Source organism: Lepidothrix coronata, unplaced genomic scaffold, assembly GCF_001604755.1.
Source record: "Lepidothrix coronata isolate B3197 unplaced genomic scaffold, Lepidothrix_coronata-1.0 Scaffold91, whole genome shotgun sequence".
Classification (NCBI taxonomy): domain Eukaryota; kingdom Metazoa; phylum Chordata; class Aves; order Passeriformes; family Pipridae; genus Lepidothrix; species Lepidothrix coronata.
Window position 1 is genome coordinate 351798 of NW_016690271.1, and position 25591 is coordinate 377388.

Here is a 25591-nt window from a genome sequence, read left to right on the forward strand (position 1 = left end):
CATGTTCTACTTACAAACAAGTACTTGTGCTTGAGTATTTCAATAATCTCATCTGCCTGAACAGATTTTTTTGCGTGGGTGAAATCAGATGGAGGATTAAGGATTTGAGAGGGAATATGAGAGTTCAACACATCTTTGATTAATAAGTTGTTCAAATGAAACTTTCAGCTGTTTCTTTTTTATAAGCCTGTGAAACCTTCATCACTGCAGTCGTGATGCATCCAGTGCTCTTCCCTCTCCAGGACTGCTGTCCCTGAAGCCACTCTTTAAACCTGCTGAGTCCAGCACAAGAGCTTAAGTTATTTTTATCCTTTCCTGGTGCCATGAAATGGAACGTTTTCATTTCGGGCGAGCGTGTCCCTTCCCTGTGCCATGGCAGCAGTGGGCGCGGACGATCCCGAGTTTTTGTGCTGCTCCAACGAGCTCGGCGTCTGTTTCAGCAGAGGGCAGCACATGGAGACACCGAATAATTGCGTTTCACTTGACCTTTACAGTGACTCAGTCTTTCTCCCACACTTCAGTATTCTTCCAGACAGGATAACCCTTGGAAATAATGCGGGGTTTGTCTGAAATCCTGGGTTTGCATTTGTCTTAGCTGCAGAGTTCCCAGGCTTTGAACAGGCTCTAGCTGTCATTTTTGGCATTGCTATTAAAAAAATTAAAGTAAGTTTTCCCAGCACTCAACGTTATTTTGTCAAACTGCCAGTTCCAGAGCCTCTTCTGAAGTGGGCAGCAAGTGGATGAAGGTGGAAGTCCACAAGAATTAGATCAGATCAGCCTCTTTCATTCCTTCCTACCTCTGGGCACCTTTTTTCCCCTTACCAGGACTGTGATGATGTAGGGGAATGAGAGGAAAAGGGGGCAAATTAATGGATATTTTGAGGGGAAAAAAAGGAAAAGTTTTCAATCGCCACAAGCAGAAGAAAGTGTGGCTGTTTTTCAGGTGATCCCACTGCCAACCTCACTTCATGTGTAGCAAAGACGTTTCCAGTGGCTACAAAAGGAAGGGTGCTGGGTCCTGCTGGGCTTCATTTCCATCCTAAACATTAAACATGATCCTTTCCTGCTTCTCATCCAGGTTGTGAATGTAGTATTTTATCTTTTTTCTTTAAGAGATTTTAGATTTTAAAACACATTGGAGAAGTGTTTTGTGAAATATATTAAATTCAGTGAAAGAAAGCTGGTTTAGCTTCTGTACTTCCTTTTGCTTTTGAGTTTAACCAGTTTATTTGTTTGAGAGTACAATTATTTTTTTCTTCTGAGGCAGCAAGGCTTTCAGTGTTGGAGGATACTGTCACTACCATGGCAAACAGCTAAAGTACTGAAAAAAAAGGTTAGATTGCAGCTAAATGGCAGGTATATGGGAGTTAAAAGGCATTCTGAGTCACAGATTTTATTTATTTATTTTTTTTTTCTTTAGGTCAATATAAAATAGACTGCAGAGAGAGGTCTTTCAATAAAATGTCCTTTTAGGATCAGCAGACTTGTTCCTTGTGACTGTGTTCTGTAGCTCAGAGAGGAGGAACAGGATGTGGCTTTTTGAGATGAGTGTTTGATCCTGTCTGCTCTCTTTTAACGTTTGAGATCTCAAAGTGTTCGTCCCTTTTGAAAGTGAGGTGGTTTCTTTGTGTTTGTTCCACTTCAGCAAGTTACTCCTTCTCCTCTTCACAGTTTCCCTAATATTACACATGACTTTTGTTTTCACCTAAGAAATTTGAAATGCACTTGTGTGGTCTAAAAAAAGCTCTGTGTAAAGTTTCGGGCATCATCATCTCCCAGGGATTTAAGCTGTTGCTATAGAAGCCTAAATTCTCTTTGAGAGACCTTTCCATTATAAAGAAGTTGATACTGCAGGAAAGTTGTCATGGAAATATGCAGCAAAAAGAGAAAGGAAATCTCAATTTGATGACTGTTACACAGGCTCAGCCAAGTTGAGGTGGCTTCATATCTGGAGATCTGAATCTGCAGATTCCCTTCGTTGCATTCCAGTGGGCTGGAACTACAGAACTAGAACTGACAGAAATAAATGATTTAACACTTGTATAACCAAACACACCTCTTCAACTTGGTCAGCTTTGTCCAGATTCAGGTTTCCTCACTGCATAATAATGTCTAAAAAGGAGTGTGGCACTAATCCTTGGGCTACTTAACCCTCCAGGTGGAAGGCAGGGTCCCTTTGGAGCTGACTTTGGGGCTTTGTTTTGGGGCTCGTGGTGTCAGGACACTGGGGTGGGCACAGAGAGCAGCATTCTCTGCAGCCAGCCTGGTTTCTCTGCTGGAGGAAACCCCTTCAGGTGACTTTGGCAGGCCAGGGGATTTCCAGCAGCCTGGTTCTAATGGGGGACGAGCTGTAGCAAAGCTTTTTATTGTATTTCTGGCAGTGACCACTCTGAAAGGATTTATAGAGCTGCCACTATTGAAATGAGGCTTTCAGAACCAATTTTTAAAAGATTGACTAAAAATAGTTTGTTCTGCAGGCTTCAGTGCCATTTCAGCTTTGAACAGGAGCCCTTTGTGTTCAGCTAAATGATGGTATAAGCAGATCCCTCTCCATGAATTTCTTGTCCACTTATACCATCACCAAGCCTCTTTGGTTCCCTGGTTTCAAGCTTTTTTTGTGCCTCTCTTACTAAAGCCTCCTGGTATCTAATAGATGTGATTATGAGTGAGCTGCCTTTAAATATCTATTACCAGTGTCACCATGGTAACTGCTGGAAGAGTTTCTTGCGGGTAGAAGGTTTCCAGCTCCCCGAGATACAACAGGGCAAAATGCTTAGGTTGTTGTTTTCATGGTTTGAATGTGATCAAAGAGGGGGGAAAATAACATTTCTGATTTTTAATAACAGTGGATGTTAGTGGCACTGAAAGGAGTAAGATTGATGTTGAAGTCTGTCCTCAGATCAGAGAACAGGGGAGAGTTACACAGACAGGGACAGCCCAAACTTTCCCTGGACAGCGTGCAGGCTCCTGCAGGAACAGAAAAATATCTCTCCCTTGGCTTTTCTTTTGATACTGTCAACAAGTGAACTAATTATTCCTAATGAAGGATCCAAAATCGTGATATTCCACTTGCCACAGCATCAGGCAGAGCTGCTGAGTGATTCAGTGTGGAGTAGAAAAAACTGAGCTGGTTTGTGTGTTCTCGTTTCTCTGCGTTGCCAAACTGCTGCTTCTCTCTCTAGACCTTCAGCTGCCTTCAGGCCAGTGGTGTTAGTTGGGTAATACTCACAGTGACTTTCCTGCTGTCCTAGATTTCCAAATCTTCCTCTTTCCTTCTCTCACATCTGCTTTCTTTCCCAAGTTCCTGTTGGGTGGCCAGTCAATCCTCCTTTGCTCTGTAATGACAGTTGTTTCTATCGGCTTCCACACCACAGATTCACTGATGTCCCTCCTGCAAACTGTGTCTCTCCAGGGGGCTGTTTTGCTTTCATTTATTTATTTACTTATGGTAAACAGGTCACAAACTCCATAGGGCACTTCTTCCTTTTCATGCAATCTGTTCTCTTGCTTCATTACTCTCCTACTTGAATATCTGCTGGAGATGTAAAATTATCACTTGCTTTTATAGAAACATGAAAAGCTGAGCACCTATTCCTGCTGCTCTCCCACTTGCTGTGCCTCCTGCTTTTGGCATTTAGGCCTTCTGCCTTCTGGTGAGGGAGGATCCCATTCCTGTAACGGGCTGTTCTGCACAAGGAAATGGGACCTCGAGGAGAGGAGCAATTTGCATCCACTTTCCCTTCTGTGTGTGGGGACAACTGCCATGGCAGAGCCAGAGGTACCGTGCACCTCTCATGTCAGAGTTCTGCTGCAGGATGAGCTCATGCTGATGAAGGGTTGATATTTGTCCTCACTTGCCTTTTGAGCCACATAGTGAGATTTTTCTTTTTTTTTTTTTTTCTGAGCTTAAAGATGCTTATAATTGATTTCAGTTATCAGGTTTATTCCATGTCAAATTTGGACTGAGTGTTTAAAATCCGAAGTGGTTGTGGTGACTAACCAAGAAATCCAAGGAAACAATTTCATAAGAAGTGTTGAAAGCAGAACCTGGGTCTCAGAAGGGAATTTGCTTGCATTATACCACTACTCCTTTCTTAATGGTTCTTCTGTAGCACTGTGGTTAATGCTGGAAGGATCTCAGTGTTTGGGTACTTCCAGCTTCAGCTGTATGCTTTAAATTTCTCAAGTCTGCCAAGCTGATTTAAAAGTTCAAGCAGCAGCAAACATGTCTGTTCATACAAGCTGTCTAGAAGGAAGGAATTGCTGAAAATTAATTTAGGTTCTCCCTTTTTTCTGGATTTGATTACATCATCAAAGCCAAACTTTTATGCTGCGTTTTCTGGGTGCTTCCATATAACAATGTGCATGACTTTGTCAAAAGTGCTTACTATATGGCAGTTAAAATCAATGGGCACTGTAGACCCTTAATAACTTGTGATATTTAGTCAGTAATTTAGGTGCCTTCATTTCCTGACCTGTAAAATAGATGAGTTATTAAGGTACTGCAATGATCAACGGATTCTGTTCAAGTAGCTGTAAAAGATGCAGGGAGGAAGAACGAGATGGAAACTCTAAGTCATTGCTGTGTGGGGAATCAAACCTTACCAACAGCCTTTTTTTCCCTGAAATCCTGATCTACATTAGAGGGCTTGTAGACCTCCTGAGACTTGAACTCCTTGTGCTTCATCAGCTCCCTGGGTGAGTTTGTCCCAGATTTGTTGCTGCTGGGCTCCCCGTGGTGCTCCCCGTGCATCTGGGCAGACCCTGCAGCTCTGCTTCCATTCAGGCACTTCCAGTGTGAGTCCTTTGGAAACAAAGCTGATACCTCTGGGTCTTTCATTTGCATCACCCTCAAACCTACCAAAAAGTTCAAAGCAGTGGGACATTCCTCCACCATCCCGTTGGGGTTGTTAATTCTAAGGCAGCCTCCAGCACACATCCTCTCTAGTCCTTAATTTTCCTGTGCAGCTCTGCATTGTCAGTGATCAGCAGAAATTTAATGAAATGCTTTTCTGTTCAGGGTTCCTTAGAGGTTCTAATGGATACCTGTTGGAATTCCTTCCCTGTTAGGTGATAAAATGCAAGGTTTTCCAGCATGTGATCCCTCTGGGACAATAAGTAAGGGGAACAAGTAGGGCTGTGCAGTGTTTTGCCTGTGTAGGTAGTAAAAACTTGCTGTGCTACTTGAATATGGTAATTCTCTATGAATTGTTAATGAATGCCATGTTATAACCTATATATCAGAAAACTAACAGTGAGGAATACTAAAATATAAAGATACTCCCTTTAAGTCTTACATTTAGTCATTGAAATAAAAAAATTCTGTTAAATAAAAAAGAACACATAAATTTTACTTTACTCTTTCGGGGAAGAGCATCGAGTGTTACCTTTTTTGCATGTGTAGATTTATCCACATTTTGAACAGCAGGGTGACTGCAGTGAAGCTGTCCTTGGTTTGCTGCTGTATCTGATGCCTAAGGAAGTGCAGACACTTGAAAATTGCAGAGAAAAATAAGCACTGGATGAATGTGCGCAGAAGTGATCAGAGACTTTTATTTTAAATACATGGAATATGATGAGCATTCCTTCACTACACAGATTTCCTTTCTCATTTTGCCTTTTTCTGTGGGTTGGCTATTTTTTTTCCTCAGATAGATGTGCGTTAACTCTTCAGTGTTCTTCTCAGAAATGACAGAAATACTGAAAAATGCTGGCACATCTTGCAGACTCTTACTTTTGAAACAGGCAGTTTCCTAATTCTATTTTTGACTGTCTTAGTGGCTGTTCCCTTGGAAATTTTAAAGTTGTTGTCTGGTCTTCTGAAATTTTGGCAATAGGCACCAGAAGAAGCTGTTTTTCTTGTCTCCTATAGCACTTCATGTTCCATAAAACATATCTGCCTTTCCCCCCCCCCCAGTTTATTTAATCTACTCTTTTCTAGCAACAGATATTTTCTCTGGTGGCAGGTCAAAGCTGGTGGCCAGGCTGAGCCCCTCAGGTGTAGGAGTGGGAACATGAAACTGTGAGAAGTCTCTTAAGAACAGGGAAATAAAAATAAATCCAAGTTCTTCGAGTCAGCACACACAGATTTCTTGTGCTGGTGGAGCCTTTTTGGCAGCAGTTGCAGGAGTTCAACTCGTTGCATCCACCCACTTGATCAGCATCATCTTGTTGACTGAACAGCAGTTGTTTTTGTCAAAATGGAAAGTGGTGCCCCATGATTCATCCTGCAAATGTCCACTAACGGCATCAACTTCCCGACATCTGCACTGCAACTGAGAAAACAGAGAAGTTTGTATCAGTTATGTCCAAAAAGGAGGAAAGCAGTGAGTAAATGCTGTCCCAAAGCCATGGCCTGACTCCACTAATACCCACTGTCTGATGCAGACTTTCCTTTGTAATTACTTTTGGGTTTATAACTCCAGACAGCAGTGTTCCAAGCCTTATAACTGAATTAGAGACTTGCTTTAGAAAGACATTGTTATTGACATAATGGCCTTGTTTATGGAATTTCTGTCCTTTGTAATTTTGTTTCATGCACAAAAGCAGTTAAATATGGCATAAATATCTGTAAATGCAAAGATATTTAAAATCTTGTTCCTTGTGCAGGCCTCTTTTCCACACTGTGCATTTGCCTCTCAAATGAGCTGTGCCACTCAAAATTCTGCCCTTTGCCCATTTCATTAAGTTGTCTCATCCGTATTTGTTCTTGTGAAATTGCACAGGTAATGCAGTTTGCAACATAAAGCCTTTAAATTCCTCAAATGCAGTATTTTAGAGGTGTCTTGATTAATGAGGCTTGATCTTATTCTCCCATACCTTGTTGCAGAATTGTGGGAGCAAGTGGATTGAGCAGAATGCAAGCAATATGTTCACTGTTACTTCGTCTGTCAGCCGAATTCACCAGCTGGGTGAGAACCTGGCAGATACTTTAAAAAAGTTTGTATTGCTACTTGAAATTGTTTTCTCACCCTGGCTGTGTGAAAGTAATTATGGTTCAGGCCCTGGACAGGCCACAGGCTTTCCTGATGAGCCTGGCGACTCATTTGAGCTGTTTATTTTCTGGGCCGTTTGTTCATTAAACAGAAAGGCAGTTTTTTCAATTCAGAAGGTTTTGTGCTGAATAAATCTTTGGTCTAAGTAAAGAGATCAGATAATTATAGCCATAAGTGCTACCAGAAAACCTCTAAATAAACAAATATACTGTCTGGTCTTCTTGGGTTTGGGGAAATTCTCCACCGCTATTCCGGGCTGTCTACCCAAACTGAACTATGTAAATGCTGTGACTGTCTCCTTATGCCCAAGCATTTCATTTTTAGGTTTGGGTCAAGTTATATTTATCAAATCTAGCAAAAATATTTTTGAGAGAGAAATACAGTAGCTCATCCTCCCTCTCCACTCCCCTCCTTTCAGTTCTTTATTTCTCTTGGCCAAAGGACAGGAAACCCTATGGAGCTGCCAAGGCCGCTGTCCCTCTGAGCCCATCCCAACTCACCAGCAGTGGCAGAGGCACCGTGCTGCAGTCCAAGAAGTGGTTTTTCCTTCAGACAAAGAAGCTTTTCAGCAAGGTTTCTGCAACTGATGTCCCTCCTGTTTGTGAGTTCTGTGTCCAGGCACCTGCAGTTGTTTGCCCCCGAGCCAGTGTCTTCCAGCTGCATCAGTTCAGTTTGGAAGGTGGTCCATAATCCCAGCAGAGGGAGTGACTTGCAGTCTCTGCACCACCTAAGTGACCTCATTGCCTATGCATGTGTTAGGGAATGTAGGGTCACTTCCTCAGGGAGGAGAAACACAGGGTGTGCAGATCAAGTATCTACAAGAACTTCCTCCTTATCTGAGCTGAGAATAATCTCAAAAACTCTACATGTTAAATGTGTAAAAATACAGAATGGGTAAGTTCTACAGTCTGGCCTGGGGTACTGAGGAAGCTGGCAAAGTAGGCTGGATAGAAGGATTGGTGCTTTAGATGTTGGCAAACTTGGAATAGCACCTGGTTGAATGTTCAGGGACTAATAACTAGTAATGTTTGCTTGAGACCTGCCAAACATAGAGATAAATAAATCATGGTGTGCTCTGTTTCTTGTTCTGGTGTTTTGAGATCTGAAGGCAAGAGTTCCTTACTCTTAAGAATATCAGAAAGTTGGATCCCAAATCCATAATCTTCAGAGGGGATTTGGCTTGGCCTCAGTCTTAAGGTTTGGTTACTCTGGGATAATAGGAGTAGTGCCAATGCTGAACTGAAACATAAATTTACTCTTGGCATAACATTAGCTCCCTTCAGGCCCCTTTGGCACCCAGAATAAGGAGCTCCAGGGGATGAGGTAAGGTTGGACTATTCAGATCCAGCAACACTTTTTTAATATTGTAAATCTTCCGTGTTTCTCTACTAGAGGTTACTACTGTTGCATCAACATGGTTTATATACAAGGTTCATGCTGCTGGGAGAGATCCCTCTCTCCAATTCAGGACAGAATTCCTGATCTGTAGTCACAGTCTGTGAATGTGTTTGGTCAGAGACACCAGAGTGTGACCAGTCCCTTCTCTGGGCAGTCGGACAAAGAGCCCAGTTCTAAACACTTTAGGTTTCTGTCCTTGAAATTTGGATTTGATTTATCTTTGCATCCCCTCTGTCTCCTTCAACTTGATACCATCTTTGCCTTCTTTAACTCTCTTAAGATCTCTGGCCTTTTTCTTCCTGTTTTCAAACACTTAATTCTCTTCAGAAATCTTAAGAAAGAGGAATGTTCTTGAGTATTGTTCACTCCTGTCCCTTATTTGCTCTCTTCTAAGTAAAGAACAGGTTGACCCTTTTTGGATAGCTCAGAGAAGTCACTCAAGACTGATTCTAGTTACTTGTGTAAAAGCTTCTGTCTTAATGTATCTTCCTTCCCTGCACACACACATACCCACACTTTTCCATTTTTTTGAGGGAAATGTTGTAAGGTGTCCTGGCCCTGATTGCTGGCACTCTGGGGGAGAGATTATTATTGTGGAATATAAAAGCCTCTGGAAGCTGCTTCTGTGTTTTCCTCTGAAAAACGCCTTCTCTCTGTGCCACCCCCTTGCCCTTCCTCCCCGGGTATGTGCTGCATGTTTTTGCTTGATTGGATCCCGCAGCCCAGCCTGGGGTTTGTGCTCTGCCCAGTGTCCAGCTCTGCCCTTGGCATGACGGGATCCCGAAAGAAAACTCTTCATCTGCTCTCAGGATTGAAGCATCTCGGTGCTTTGTACGCAGGATACAAATGACTTTCTTGCATAAATCCTCCTTGCTTTGATGAAAATGTAATATTTGTCATTCCCCTGAGTAAGCAAGTGTGCATATGTGTGTGTGTGTGTGCTGAATGCCGAGGCGCCGGTGCAGCCAGCCTGCTTCCGTATGTGAATCATTTCTCAAGCAGCTCTCTGGGTCTCACTGCAATGTGGTTTTCCTCTCAGGGAAGCACTCAAGCTCTGAATTTTCAGTCTGGCTTGCACATGCTGTCAGAAGCTAGTGGGAGACAGTTTTCTTTTTAATGCAGAAAAGAGGACAAGCTTTTACTGTAAGTATTTTAATATCTTTTTTTTTTTAAGTGGGAACTGTATTATGTCTAGAAGGACTCTTGGGTCAGTGATGTGTTCTTGGAGTGAATGGACCTGCTTTGCTCAACAACACTTTTTTCATATTATCTCACTCTAAAACTAAATTGAATCAAAAAATGTATGGTGTAAACAGTCAGTGTTAGCTGAAAATGAGATGGGGGGGGGGTGAAAGCCATTACAACCACAAGAAAAAATCCCTCCATGAGAGGTGGCTACTGTATTTCACTGCTGCTCAGCCACACAGATTTAGTGACAGAAGGGTTGAAGCTGTTTCTCTGCCTGTTTCTGCTTTCTCCTCTGGCAATTTACGGTCGTTCTCAGACAGTTAAGTGAAGCAGCAGCACGAGCAGACTCTCCTGTGGTGTTGCATGTGCACATAGTCCAGTCAGGAAAGGGCAGAAAGGAATAAGCTGCCAAGTGAATGGGTTTAGCAGCTCGTGCCTCTGCAGGGGGTCAGTGAAGCCCTGGGGAGCACAGGTACCCTCTTACAGCACCATGGCAAAGACCTGCTCAGGTTCTCAGCAGGACCCTTTAATTACTGCAGTTTAACAGTTGTCCTTAAAATTGTGCTGTGGACTGAAGCTTGATCATAATAACAATTGTAATAATAACAGCATTTATATAGCAGGTAATATGGCAAAGTTGTAGAGATGTTAATTAAGCCCTGTATGTGTAGCAGTAAAGGACTACTGGTAGAACTGGTTTGAAAACAGGGATTCTCTACCCCTTTCTCTGGTACACAGTCTTAACTTCTACATGTCCCCTACTAATCCTTTCTGGTTTGGGTGATTCTCTTTCTAAATTATAAAGTGTTCTCTGCCCCTGTAACCTCAGCAGGAGAGAGGATACTTGATTTACTGAAATGGTGTTCTTTGCACAATTTGACAGGTAACTAACACACCAATACCCCATCCTAACATGCACAGAGGCAGGTGCTACCCCTTCCCTTTCTTGTTCAGTTTAAACCAATTTCACTGTGTTATTTAGCCCACCAAGGTGGGTCATTCAGCCCACCAGTGGTCACCAAGAGTCACAGTTGTAAACTGTTGATGCTGTTTCTTAAATCTGTTCTGTTCCTATTCGTTATGAATATTTTTAAAATGCAGAAGTCCTCTGGTTTCTCCTGCAGCTCTGGGGTTGTGTCCTCATCTCTGCAAAGAGCCCTTGCTGTTGTGGGTTCACACTGTCACTCATAGAAACGCTCAGAAGTTCCCAGTTTATTAACTTCAAGTGAGCTGTTCTGCACTTTAATGGAAGATAAATATCTCCTCAAGGGATAGCTTCTGGATCTCAATTATTTCTCTGCACTGTGATGGATGGAAAGCAGGAGCCAGGGAAACATCCCAGCATGTGGCAATCTGTGAGGCTGCTCACTTGCTGCTGTGGAACAGATGTTGATTTCTCTCATTTCTACTTTTTTTTCTGTGGGGTTCCTTTCTAAGACAAATGAGTGAGTGTATCTTCATAACTATTCTGGTTTAGTGAACAATTATTATCCCATTTTTACAAATGGAAAAACTAAGGCATAAGAAGATTACATGGCTGAGGGGGGGACCATAACCTTGTGCTGAAGCTGAGGGTAGAATCAGGTGGAATTCCAAGAGAACATGTTGCCTGCAATATCATCCCTCTGTGCTTTGAGGGGACAGGGGAGGTGCCAGTCTGTGCAGGTACCAGTCAGGATAATCATGTAGCCACATGCTGGGCATCTCTGCCCTTCCAAAAACCATGGTCATTCTTTTTCTTCCTTGTAGATGGATCTACCCTCTCTGCTACAGAAAAAAAATGTAATGACAGGTAATTATTAGGCAAACCACTTGTAATTATTCTTAATTTCTTCAGCAATTATGTAGCTCTTGCTCTATCTGAAATGAAACCTTCTTTTCTTCCTTCTTGTGGGTTGGCAAAACATGAAGTGACCATATGTGTCACTTGCTTTGTGCTGTGTTCACTGGGACAGTAGTTCAAAGAAACTGGATTAATGAGCAATAGCTGCCTTGAAATGGTTCTAAAATGTTTTGTTCTCAACCTGCAGTATACTGAACATAAATTAAACCCATCTATTCGGGACAGAGTCATATTGGGGAAAGCCCTGAGTGACCTAATTCTTTATAACACTTACAACATGCTTGTAACTTCAAAAAGGGAGTTTGGAATCAATGCATCATTTTTAGCCTTCCTGAATCTTTCCTTTGATTTCAGTCTCCAAAGGGTGGATTTTAGCACTGTGTAAACTGATACATTTTCCCTGCCTGCCATACATCAAAGTACTACAACTCAAAAAATGCATTCTCCAAATTCTGTGGCGTGGAATCACTTCCTGGATATACTTTTGATGTGATTTGATAAAATTTGGGATTCCTTGCAGAACCTCTGTATATTCATTCCACCACCAGATGCTTTCATGTGCCCTTTCCCAGTATGAGGATGTGCTGCCCCTGCCTGTCTTTCTACAAATGCCTGTTGCCACCCAACCCTTCCAGTTGTGTTCTTCCTTGTGTGCATCCATCAGGAATGTGATGAACGTGATTCAGAATTGCCACATCGTTGCTAATGTGTAGAAAATTACAGATAGCTTGGGATTTTTGTCTCATTATCCTCCTGTTTATAAGATCAGGGGTCATTAGGAGGTGGTGGCATAGTTTCTCTGCTGAGCTGTGTAGTGGTGAGTGGTTAGATAATCAGTGTGAGGAAGGAGGAGGAGATTGAGAATCCATGTTCAAAAGTGTAATTTAAACTACAGGAAGAGCATGTTCCCAGACATCTCCAAGAGCAGCTTTGGCTTGGGTTTCAAGCATTGGTCACTGGGCTGATGACAGTTTCAGAGAAGTAGCAAAGAGATCTGTGTTTTCCTGTCTTATAAATGGCCAGTAGTGTGGACCAAAGACAAGAGCAATGCAGCTAAATCCATTCTTTGTCCATTTGCACACATGGGGATCTTGTTGTAATTTCTGCATTTTTCTCCTGTGACCGAACTATGAGTGAAAGACTGACAAATGCAAAACCCCAGGGAGAACTTCTGTGGAGGAGGACAGGCAGGAGGTTTTTGCACTGCTCTCCGTGTCTGGAAAATTCATCAATGACTCTAATGGTTGCTGTGGGAAGAGGATTTTATTTTGAGCAGTGTTGAAATGGGGTTTTGCAGTTGCTGACCTGGCCTCTGGCAGTTTGGGATGGACTGGAAACCTGTCACGTGTGGCCAGCTGGGACTGTCCTCACTTTGGCCATCTCTGATGGAGTTTACACATCCTTGTAACCTTTCAGTACATTTGTATACTACTTAATAAATACTGGTTTTAGAGATTTATCGAACACACAGTGAAGGAATAAGCAAGAAAAGCCTTACCACAAAATGTGAGCCTGGCTCTTACCAACCTAACCACAGATAAAGTAACTTTGTCTTTGGGAGATTCCAAAGGAGTTTCCATTATCTGTGTGTTTCCATCTGGTACCATGGGGGCAAGGAAAGGAACTGGCTCTGCAGCAGCTCATACACTAGAGGTAGAGCCATGTGCCCTGTGAAGACAATTCTCATCTGATGCCACATTTAACGTGCTCTTTTGAGGTTTGAGAGTTCTACAGAAGCACAATTAAAGCAAAAAGGCAAAGCAAACTACAACCCAAAAGAATAACTTTCATGTGAGGATACAACCTTCAGGCAGCCTTAGCACAGTGAAGATTTTGAAGACAGGACTCTTTAGCTGTATTAGAGCCACTGATGGTCAAATCCTGGGACTGGTATTTGGGTTGTATTTTCCCAGTGACTGGATGGGTGACCTTGGGCATGTATGTGTCTTAATTTCTGTGTGGTTGTTTTGTATCTAAAATTTATCAGCATTTTTCACTCCTTGTAAAATCACGTGGATTCTACAGCTGCTTTGCTGTATTATTATAGCACCTTTTTTTTTTTTCACTCTTAAAAGTTAAAAAATAATAATAACCCCTCTAAAACCACCTTAGCTTGAGGCATGCATAAAACCAGCAGAATCTGCCCTGCTGTCTGGACATGAAAATTTCCAAGTGATGTCTTGTCTCCTGGTACTCCACCAGCAAACCATGAAAATTCAGCTGCAAATGAGATTGGAAAGGAGGTCTGCTGAGGTAGAACCTGAGGAAACTGCTCTGTGTTTGGGGTCAGGTTTGTGATTGATTCCCTTTCTTTGCACAGCAAAAGCAAGAGAAGCCTTAGAGATGAGGTTTTGGGAAATGGGTATTTTTTTTTTCTCTGTTTGAGTTGTGTTTGGGTGGAGGAAGGTGGTCTGGCTTGTTTGTTTGAGGTTTTTTTGTGGGTTTTTTGATCTAATTTTAATGAAAACTAAGCTTTGTACCAGCAAAAATCCAGCAAGTGTCTCTGCTTGGAGGAGCAATGGAGGAAGGTTGTACTGAGAGCCTCAAAGACACTAAAAGCAAGGTAATGGAAATTAGAGAAAAGGGAGGGTGGATAGTTACAGAAATATTTCACGCTGGGGTGAAAGGAGCAGATGTATGAGGAAAGCTACTAAAGATGACCAAAAGAATAAACAGTTTTTATTTGTTAGCCTGATCTTATTTCCAACTGGATTTTTATCTGTGCCATCTCTCTGCAAGTTACCAATGACTGTATTTGGACTATCAGCTTCCCTGGTTTGATTCCTAATATCAGTTAAGAAATCAAGATGAGTCATATGGAAGCATCTGTCAGGCCTAAAAATTGTTGTTTAAAGTTAATTGATGTGAAAGGCAGAAAAGAATTCTATTTTAGCCCAGCTGTCTCTCCTGCCATAGAGCTTCCTACGTGCCACCAGAAAATGCTTTACAGTTTACTGAACTTGTTAGATATTTCTATGTTCCAGTTGATAGTTTGTCTGAAAATAGCAGAAGTTGATTAGAAGGAAAATCATATAAGCATGATGCAGATTTTACATTTAAAAAAAAAACGTGCTTTGATTTCAAAAAGTGTGATAAAGCTTCTGGAAGGGTCTGACCTTTTGCTGTAATGAAGAGTAACTGAACTACAGGAAAGTGGCACAGGGGACTGTGGGGTTTAACCCACCAAAGTCAGACTCCTGTCCTTTGAGGGTCTTGGCTGCAAAGTTGGTCCTTCTGGCCTCATTCTTCAGAAGTGCTGGGCATCCCCAGCTCTCTGTGAACCTGCCATCTGGCACATCACTCTCCAGATTTAGTAATGGCTTTTCATACTTCTCTCTTTCATTCATGTTCCCCAGGCAGCTTGCTGTGTGGCTCTGCTGCAGTTTGGCTGTTCTGTTCTCACACACAGACATGGACACCAAACCTAAACTGTGTAAAGGACGTGGGGTACACATAATTTCCATCTCTAGCCCCTCAAAAGGGCTTTTGCTACGTAATTTAATTTCTGCAGATATGCTAATGATTTTTATTTAATAGTGTAACTCCTAAGGTTTCTTGACTGTGAAATAACATTGCTCATCATCACTCAAATCAACCTGTCTGTTCCTTTTAGTTATTCAGAATAAAATAGCCTTTAATAGTCAGCAGAATGTGTGTCCTCTAAGTTTGTTCTACAGAACTGGTGAATTCCTCCTTTGATGGACAGCCAAGTCTAAAGATCCCACAGACCTGGTGTTGTTTCTGCTGATGCTGCCTGCCTGTGAGTTAGGATAAAGCCTTAATCCAGGTTTTCTAGCCATAAAATGAGGATTATTCTAGACTGGTTCCAAAAACTTTTATTAATAAATGCATGTAGACTGATTAATAAAGAAATGTCTAAGTTCCCAGTCTTTAATAAAACAGTAAAATTTCAAGTAAAATGGACTGTAAAACTTCTGCCAACTGCCAAAATAGTCCACATTAAAATATTCCAAACACCCTTTAAAAATACCAGTAAGAAAGATGAACTGCAGAGCATGGTTTGAATTTTTAAACACTGATGGCTGCAGGGAATTCAGAGGATTACTGAGAGAAAAAGCTCTGTCAGGACCAGCTTTACATTTTGGTAAACCCTCTGATTATCTCATTTGCAGCACCTGTTTCAGAGGAGAGGGGTTATTCAGACACCACTTTTGAGTGTAAAAGATTTAGAAAACCCCCAAAAAACCTCTGCAGTTTGGAAGTGAGTGACAATAGAACTGATTTTGCTGCTCTGAAGCAACATGTTGCTGTGAGCCATCATTTATTTCAGCATGGAGTTGCTTCCTCGTGTTTTCTGAGCACAGCTCCAAGTGGGGAATGCCACAGGGATTTATTTGTGGCCAGGTAATGATTGTGACCTGCTCTGGCTGATGCCAGAGAAAGACTTTTTGAATCTCAGCATTCTGTTTGCTTCCTAAGGAAGAATTCCCTATGAAATGTGAAGAAATGAAAAATAAAATCATAGAGGTCCAGGTGTTGCTTGGAGCGAGTCCTTTTCCATGAGAGTGGACAGGAATGTGTCTCATCTGAAACCTCTTGTGACAGAATGGGTGTAAACCCAGTGATTTTTGTCACTCTATTTGCAGAAGCAGCTTGGTTGTGTCCCTTGTGGAAAGAAGCTTCTCTTTCAAGTTTCTCTCTGGGTAGCCTGGAGATAAATCATAATCCCTCTGCGGCCCTTGGGGAAGGAAATGCTGATATTTAGTTAAAATACAGTAGAGTTACTTCTAAGACAAGTAGATAAGAGCTGTATCTGATGTTTTTAATATAATCTGCTATAAGCTGTCCCTGTGTGTGCTGTTTCTACACCAGGATTAGAGAAACCCCTTTGCCAGTGTTGGGTTTCCCAATTGCTAAGTGGCTGCAGCCATTTGGGGTATCTAAGTTGTATTTTGGTTGCCAGTTCCCTGTTACTTAACCTGCTATGAGCCTTTTCATAATGCTGAACTTGTGGGTTTCCTGTTGTCCCAACTGTTCACCACTTCCATGGAGCTTTTGTGTTTTGTGTGTTTTTACTCTAAAGGAATAAATTGAATTTGGAGGAGAGGGAAAGCTGATGTTGACTCTGAGAATGGGTTTCCTGCTCTCATCAAAGAGCAGCAGGACTTTTTTTTGGCCTTTTTCTTTTTTTTTTTTTGGAAGTAGTTTTATTTGCAGTACTTCTAATAACTCAAATATGTGTCACCTACTTAGGAATGAAAGCAGCTTAGGATGTGTGCAACCTGGCTTGATTCTTTGAAGTACGTATAAGGCCTGTGGAAAGTCTTGGAATCCCACTTCAGAGAGGGAAATCTTTATCTACAAGGCAAATTCAGCTTAGCCAAATACCTGAGAAGTCTTACCTCCATCTTTTACAAATGCCAGTTCTCACAGAAATACATAGGAAACTAATAATAAACACCAGTAAATCCAGGTATTTCTTCTCAATTTTAGTTTCATCTGCTTGGTGTAGTAAAATATTATTAAATCCACATGGCACATAATTCAGGTATTTTTACATGAAAAAGCCAGTTTGCCTCAGGCTGCTGGCTGGATTTCTTGAGTTGTGGTTTGCTTTTTTTTTTTTAAGTACCTATTTCTTCTACTTCTAACATCATGGTCTAATGAACATATCACTCCACTGCAACTTTAAGATGCTATGGATGACTCAAAATTAAATTCTTTTGGATACCAAGAAAGCATCTGTACAGCTTAAGGCAGGAAAATGTGAGGTATAGTTATGAAGAAATCCAGAGGGTATAACAAAGCAAAATGCATGAGCAACCACTGGATCTGAAAAAAAAACCCCAAAATCTGCATAATTTGGAGATCTAATCAGGAAGAGAATTTGCTTGTGTAGTTGCTTGCTCACCCATATAAATACAGTGGATGTTAAAAGCCAGTTAAAAAGATGAAAAGCCTATTAAATGATAGGTTTTTAAATACTGTAAAGCAGCAGAGTTTGCTAGGGTGGCTCGTGAGCTGTGGGAACACTAAACATTATTATCTGTTGTAGAATAGTTTAGGTATCTGCCAGGGCTTTAAAAGAGCCGAGTGATCAGCATAATCACCAACAAAGACTCTAATGAGATCAGGGGATGGCTCCACGCTGGATGTGTTAAGAATTTTAATGGAGTAATGACTATACTTAGCAATAACTACCAACTTTTTTATTTCTTTATTTAGGAGCTGAGAGGTTATTGCTGTGGAGAGAGGAGACAGCCCCCCCTGTGAGAGGCACCAAGGACAAATAGAGGGAATGTCACTTGCTGGCTTTGTTCTCAGTAAAACAGCAGCAGAGCTCTTGACATCCCCTTCTGCCTCTGTGCAGCAAACGCTCCCTGAATGGGCCGTGCTGGCACCTGCACGGGGCTGTCACTGCCAAACACACCTTGGCCCCAGACAGGTTTGTGTCCTGGGAGTTCAAGGAGTGTTCTCCTCTGTGAAGGGGAAATGAAGCACAAAGCAAATTACGAGATGTAAAACGTGACCAAAGCCCTCCTGCTGGCTCAGCCAGGAATTAACTGTTCCAGCCCCTCCGTGGAAGGGTTCACTGCCCAAGCCCCCCCCAGCCCAGCTGGACTCCTCCTGTGAGCTCCGGGCTGATCTGTGCAGATATTCTGGTTACCTGTTTAACAGCCAAGAAGCAGGTTGGCCTCTGCCTACACGAGACTGATCCACAGCTACATCCTGTGTCTATTTTGGAAAATGAGGAAAAGTGTTGCTCATCCTGAAGTGGAGGAGGGCAGGAGTTATCAAGCAATCTCCCCTCCCTCCCACTCCCAGCCCAGCAGGCTGCTGGGACTTTAAAAAAATATCCATATAATTCTTTTATTCCGCTCGTGGTTTGGATTGGGCGACGGCTGGTGAAAATTTATGGCTTTAGATCTCCAGGAGTTGAGGGAGCTGTTTAATTGGCAGCTGTCAGCCTGCTGAGAGAAACAGGCTAGTTGTTCCTGCTGGCACATTAAATGTGTTCAGCTATATCCAAAAAAAGGAAATTGCGTCTATTTGCTGATTCCTGGCAGGATTTCTCTCTTGCATAAGCACATCTCTGAGGAATAGTGGATCTGGATCTTTGTTTGCAAGGAAGTTGATTATTTTTTTACCATGTTTTGTACATCTTAGTATTGTGAAACATCTTTTTATCACTGTGGCAACATCAGCTGCTGCTTCTCTAGAAGACTCTGATAAGTTACAGATTCTGTATTTTCCATCTAACTGAACAAACTTGCTTCTCATGTGACTTTTAAATAGTGAGTATTCACTCAGTTGAAGATGCTGGATATAACAGTAAAAGAAATAATTTTCTCTTTATCCCAAGGTTGTTTTCAATTGCTGTGGACTTCAGTGTTTTCACTCTTTCATTGTGCTTCAGCATTCTCAGGTGTTCTGCTGTGCCTGATAGAAGTCTCTGACTTAGACAGTCACAACAAAAGTCAGTGTTCCTTCTGTGGTGCTTCATGTTATCAGCTGGTTTGAAAAATATAAGTGGCTGCAGCCTGCTCTGAAGGACTCTCTAGGCTGAGTTTTGGTGTGGTTAAGAGAGGGAATCAAGTTTAGCACAATCTTTTCAGCTCTTCAAACTGGTGCCAGATATCTCAGTTGCTCTCTTTCAGGTAACAGAAAGACAACTTATATTTTTGTGTGAATGTATATATATTTTTAATATATATATATAAACTCTTTTTTTTTTTTTTTTTAGGGTCTGTAGACTGAGTTATTTGGGAAGAAAATGAAGAGCAGTGCCAGGCCTTGGAGTGCAATGGCAAAGCAAGGGAGCCATGGGATTGACAGAGGAAAATCTCTTTCCACCACCTCAACAGGAATGAAGACATCCAAGTCCTCCACTTCCCTGGCCTTTGAATCTCGGCTCAGCAAGGTACTGACCCACAGGGACTGTGCAAGCATTCCAGCACTGTTCCAGGTTAAAGCTTAGGTTTAGTCCTGGAATAATACACCCTGAGACTTGGAGTGGGCTCAACTGCTTTATCAAGTGCAGGGAGATCACAATTAGGTTGGGTATTAGACTAATGCACCTTTCTGGAAGTATTTTGCATGTGATGGGGAGGACACTGTATCTCTACACTCTGTGTGAGGGAATTGCCTAAACTTTGAAGACAGAGAAAGATAAAAGGCAAATTCTTAGTTCAGCTGGTGGTTACACGTGTAAAGAAATTCAAAGAGATTTATTAATGAATTTCCAGAATTCCTAAAAACCTGTGCCTCTCCCTGCAAGGCAAAATATATTAACAAAAGTTATTACTTGCAATGCAACAGATTTTTTTTTTATGAATCCTATCTTTCTGTACAAATATATTTTAAAATATACTTCTGGTAAAGTAATGTTTTCAAGAAAATGCAGTAATACACCTGAAATGCTGCTGCATCTCTACCTTTGCAGCCAGCAAACAGAAATAACCTGGTCAGGTAAATAGCAATAAATACAGATAAATACAGACCAAAGTACCAGTAATGAAAATAGACCACGGGTTTCCTGCTTAAAACTGTTTCCAGTAGTAAAGTTTAGTGAACAATATGTACCAGGATACAGTATTTTAATGGAGAGGAGCTGTAAACTGCATTAATTGTCACAGTTTCTTGAGCAAAGGATTAATTTATTTAACTTGCTGTGTAGACTCCTAAATGCACTTATCAGTTGGATATTTCAGTCCAGAGCTCCAGGCAGGTTCTGTCCAGAACAGAAGTATGTGCTGTGTGGCTGAGGCACACATCTCTGAAGGAATGCTACTGAAGAGACTAATCAGGAAATCTGATATGATTAATTTGTTCAATTTAGTGTTAAATGTAGAGAGATTTCTTCCTAATGACTGCTAATACCTTCAAATTGTTGTTCGTCTGCAAATGCAAGATCAAAGTGGTTTCCTCGAGGAAAGGGAATAGAAAAGGCACCATAGTTGGTGCTGTAGGAGAGGACACATTGAAGAAATTATTTTAGAGAAACTGCAGAAGTCTCTGAAGGTCAGAGAGTCAGGTTGTTCCATTCTCCTCCTCAGAGTGAGCTGACAAAACCTCGGCCAGGAGGCAAAACGTTCGCTGTTTGGTATCCTGGAGCACATCAACACTTCAGTTATGGAAACTTATGTGCTCACAGGGTCCAGGAAACCACAGGCTCTGAGTCAAAGGAAGAGATGAAAGGGGGAAAGAATTGGAGTTGAGAGATTTCATTTTGCTGAAGCATTTCACATTCAGGAACCACTTAAACAGGGACAGTGTTTGTTGTGTGCTCTCTTTGCTTTTAACCCGAGCAGTGGTTTTCAGCCTGTGCTTCAGGGCCCCCCTGGGTGTCACTGGACAGCTTCAAAGGAAGTGGGTTTTCATTTGTGGAAACGGCTTGGGGGTCCACAAACTGAAAAGGATAGGAAAATGTACTGCTCTAGGGAGACTCTCCAAAGCTTTGGTCTTAAAATGCTTAAAGTATTTTTCCCAAAATTAATTAGAGGCTGGAAAGTCAGCTGAGATAAAACAAGTTCTGAGATAAACTACTACTTGCTGAAGCAACATAATTTCAATGTTTCTCCTTGAATCTTACTTCCTGGTGCTTGTGTTGCATGGGTTCCTTGAGCAGGCACTTAGAGTAGACTTGCATTACCAGAAATCCCTTCCCAAAAAAGACCACACAGCAGCAATGGTCCGTTGTATTCTCATGTACAATAAAGCTGGGTAAGTTATAGTGATATCTACTGATATTTTTTTTAATAATACTGTAAAATCAAATCTGTAAATAAAATAGGCTTCTTCTGAGCCTATGAAAGTAATCAGTATTAATCTTTAGAATTCTGCAACTTATCCGTTCTGAAAACCAATGGATTTTTTATTTTTGCTCTGAATTATTTCCTTAATGAAAGGAAATGAGAAAAAAATCATTTCTTGTGAGCAGACTTTTCCATTTCTCTTCTACTGAGTCCTTCAGTCCCCAGTAGAACAAACAGTATTAGGTCCTGCCATGAGATCATCAGCCATCTTTGCTCATGACTTTTCAGTAAACAATGAAGTAAAGAGCTGCAATTGTCATGTGTAAGATAATGGATTTCCAACTGGGAATTGCATTAGATCTTGTTCTTGTGTTTTATCATAAGCCTGAGCTTCTCAGCTAATTGATTTTTTTTCAGATTTCAGCTTGCTCTCCCGCCTGCTCTTTGCTCGTATCACCTAGTTTATGATGCCACGAAGTTTGGTGACTCCTCTTTGTCAAACGCAGAAGGAACTGGCAGTTGCTTGTTGGAATAGCTCAGAAGTCTCTTCAGAGGATCTAAAGTCACTCTTGGGGCAAAACTTTGCGAACCAGCAGACCCCTTCAGGATTTTTTTTTTTTGATAGATAGATTAAGGACCAGTTATTTGCTGCTTTGCCATAGTGTGTCGGGCTCTATAACTGGCACTTCCCTGCACAGGCCCAAGTACCCAACGAAACATAAACCAGTGAGGAACTTTGATGAACGCTGTTCAGAGTGAGATCTGAGAAGCCGGAGCTGCCCAATAAACTACTCCTGTAAATTATTTTCTCCCTGTCTTTCAATTGTTTGCCTATTTGAACACTCTTTCCCATTTTCACTCCTCACTGATGAACAGCGTTATCTCTTAGATATGCAAAACAAAAATTACGTAGTACGGTTATCAAAGCAATCTTCCCGTGGGGTTTCCTTTATGGAAATGTTCCTTTTCTCCAAGGAACCCTGCATTTTGAACTACTTGATGGGGATATTCGAGGTCCTGATGTGGTTGCTCCCTGTCTGTGTTGCAGCTGAAGCGGGCGAGCAGCGAGGACACGCTCACGAAGCCCGGGGCAGCAGCAGCTTCTGGAGTCTCGAGGCTGAAGAAGACCATCACAACAGGAGCCATTTCTGAGCTTGCAGAGAGTCGACTGAAGCCCTGCACAGGTACATATGTTATGACCTGCCCCAGAAAAAGGGGAGGGAGGTAACCCAGGTTCTTATCAATAATTCCCTTGGAGTGGATTAGAGTGAAACGACACTGAATAATCAGTGTGTGAAAACATATCTAGGTAGGGTTTATTTTAACAATTTTGTTTTAACAGGTATGTTAGCATTTTGGGTGTTGTCATCTGTATTATCTATCATAGGGATAACCCCTGGGGGGAAAATGCATAAGGGAGAGAAAGGAAAGACAGGATAAGGGAGAGTAAGGGAAGAAAAGCTGAGAGGGGTCCAGCGATGGAACTTGGTAGTTGCAGCTTCCATGTCTGTCAGTTGAAGTGGTGGCCTTGATCCATAGGGGGTGAAGGAGGGAAGCCCCCACACTCCAAGAAGTTATGAGTTACTGTATCCATGGTTAGTGTCACAGGCCATGCCACGAGCCTCCAACATCTCCTGGGGCTGTGCTGAGTTTTCATGAGGGGCCTGGCAAAAGGGTTTTTCCCGCCTTTCAAGATTGGCACGGGGGGGGATGGGCTTTGATGGGCCATCAGAGGTATAATGCAAAAGTTCTGCAGAAGTCTGCAAAAGTCCCTTGGCAATCCTAGAATGCCGTTTCAGTCTCTGACAACATACAAAGATTCTGGAGGACAGTCTGTGCCACGTGCTGTGAGTGAGATCCCAGGGGAGTGTTCCCTGTCACCCCTTGGCAGCACAGCCATAACTTACCTGCTGTAATAGGCACACACTGTGCTTTGTATCCCACACCCCACAAGCCAGCAAAATGAAGGTAAAAGGGAGAAGCTGCGGGTTTCGGGAGCCGTCAGGGCACCCCCACAGCAGCCAGGCGGTGGCGCCGGTGGCCCGCGCCCGTCCCGTCGGGGCGCACGGACACACAGCCCAGCGCTTCCCGAGAATGCATCCCACGGAGAGCTTGCTGTGCTGGGTTTTCACCATCTATCAATAGCCTTCTCCCTTCTCCCTCTGCTGAATGAGCGGAGTGGTTATCCCGCTGTTCCCGGGACGCAGCAGGCGTGAGAACAAAGAGCCAGCCCTGCGCACCCTCATGTAGAGCTTGTGCTCCGGAGCTCCCTCGGGGCGCGCTCTCCCCTCAGCCTTAGCCCCGGGAGCTTGTTCCCATTGCTGCCAAACCCCAGCCTGTTTCTAAAGGCAGAGACACCATCTGCATACCAAGGGCTTCTGTGCAAACGCTCTGCTTTCCCCCCGGAGCTCAGCAAACGCTTGCTTTTGTCTGCTCCCTGGTGGCATTTCCAAGGGAATGTGAGATCTTATTAAATTTGACCGTGACCTCCCTATTTGTCACAGCCTCTGCAGGTTTTGGCTGCGTGACAGAACAATGTTACTGACCAGAAAGAGATTTCTTTAAAAAAAAAAAAAAAACAAACCCAAAACCAACAACAAAAAAACGCCAACCAAAAACCCCCAAACAACTTTATATACCCCTGGAAGAAAACGATGGGTTTTGTAACAGCACAAATGCTTCACAGTAACCAAAAACCAGATCCTGTTCTGCAGTTAATCGGTGTGTAAATCCTCAAATTTAATAGTGACGAGTGGTATCCAAAGGAATTTGAGATTCATGAGCCAATAAAAGAGGCATGATGCTTGGGAGGAGTAAAGCAGGGAGAAAACCTGTACAGATGATGCAGCATGGGATTCTGGGAATGCAGCCAGGGAAACAGCACTGCAGGGAGTCCAGAATGGAATACGTTTGTCAGATAAAAAAATATCAGCACTGGAATAGAGAGCCCTCTTCTGCATGCAGCTATAATAACTGGGATTGGAGGAGGGATAAGATTTATGATGATGACTACTTTAAATACAAAGGATAAAATGGTTTATGGAGGTCAGGTTATGTCTGGGTACTGCTTTGCCAGTTTAAATTACATCATTGGGTCTAATCTCATATATTGCTGCTTTGCATCAGCATTTGTAGAAGTAAGAATGGGAATATCAGTGCTAAATGCAGACAGTGCAAGTGTGGATCTATGTGTACTGTGCACATAAATGCTAAGAATGTTATGTGCTACCCCTCTAAAAATTTTTTTTAACCCAGACAGAACTGTCCCTATTACAGGTATGTGTATGGAGAGATCTGTATCTTAAATGTCTGGGTTTAGAGTGGTTTCATAGTTCAAAAGGGTGGTTAGAAATCCAGCTGTGTGCTGAGAACGTGTCACTGTCGTGCCCACTTAAAGGTGCTTGATATTAGTGAGCAAGGTAAAAAAGCTGAATGCTGCTTTTAGATTGTCACACTGTGGAAAAAATACCAATAGGCACCCTGAAATACAGTGTATTGTTGCTGAGGAGAACTAAGGATCAGTATGACACAGAGCACAACACGTTCCAGGCAACATAAGCAGAAAAGGAGAGAACATTTTCAACTGCTATATTTTTTATTGAAATGGCATCCCAAATAGTCTGACTGTGATCAAGATGCAATGCTGACTGACTGTGGAGCTAATCCAAGTGAGAATGTTCCAGTAGCTGGGGAATGCAGATATTTGTGTACGTAGCCAACTGTGTAAATCTTGAAGTTTTGTCCTGAAACCACTCTCTTTGGGTTCTTTGATGGCCTTCATCTGTTCTGTGTTTGCCTTTCATGTCTTGACTGCAGGCATCATCTCTCCCCCTTGTTTGTGCTTCTTAGGTTGGGCTTTCTTTGTCTGTTATTCAAGTGAGTGATTTGATTATTTTACTGAAATGACATTATATTAGTTCCAGCTGCACTCTGGTGGTACTCAGTTGGTGTTATAGTATTGTGTGAGAGCAACTAAAGGCAACAGGGTATGGAAATAAAAAAAGCTTAGGTTTCTTTCTTCTTTGGGTGTGACTGTCCACCATTTGTGTGTTGACCTTGAGCAACAGCACATGTTCCAGATGCTGCAGGTAATAAATAACTGACCTCAGGATATAGAGTTGTTTGCTTAAATAGAGTTGTTTGTATGCTGCCCTTGGTGGAGGTTTAGTCGTTCATCCCAACCTTTTGTTGACAGAACTACCCCCATCTGCCTCGTTGGGAGCTGACACAGTAAATCATAAGCAATTTTAAAGGGGGATGAGGCCAATCCCATGTATCCATCCTTGGCAAGTGGAGCTGAGCCAGTGGAACTGGAGACTGATTCTGGTTGGAAGTTCTCTACTCTGATGTTTGGCTTTGTAGCTGCTTGGCAGTTTCGAAATCCCAAGTGATGGGAAATGACATGCAGGGAGAAATAAATGTCTTGTATTCAGCTTCCTTATCCAAAATCC

At 42.2% G+C, this 25591-nt stretch overlaps 1 protein-coding gene across 7 annotated transcripts in view; it reads left to right on the forward strand.

Moving 5' to 3' along the window:
• Nucleotides 1–25591, forward strand: part of SPECC1 (sperm antigen with calponin homology and coiled-coil domains 1) — a 92312-nt gene that overhangs the window by 1767 nt on the left and 64954 nt on the right. For 4 of the 7 annotated variants that reach the window (XM_017821691.1, XM_017821698.1, XM_017821699.1 and 1 more), the window contains exons 2-3: nt 19130–19306; nt 22189–22324. In XM_017821691.1, coding sequence (XP_017677180.1) covers nt 19160–19306; nt 22189–22324 — 283 coding nt within the window. In that variant the 5' untranslated portion in view covers nt 19130–19159. Of the gene's footprint in view, nt 1–9432; nt 9537–17610; nt 17831–19022; nt 19044–19129; nt 19307–22188; nt 22325–25591 lie in introns of those variants that run through there. The other 3 variants (XM_017821692.1, XM_017821694.1, XM_017821696.1) reach the window with 3 other exon arrangements.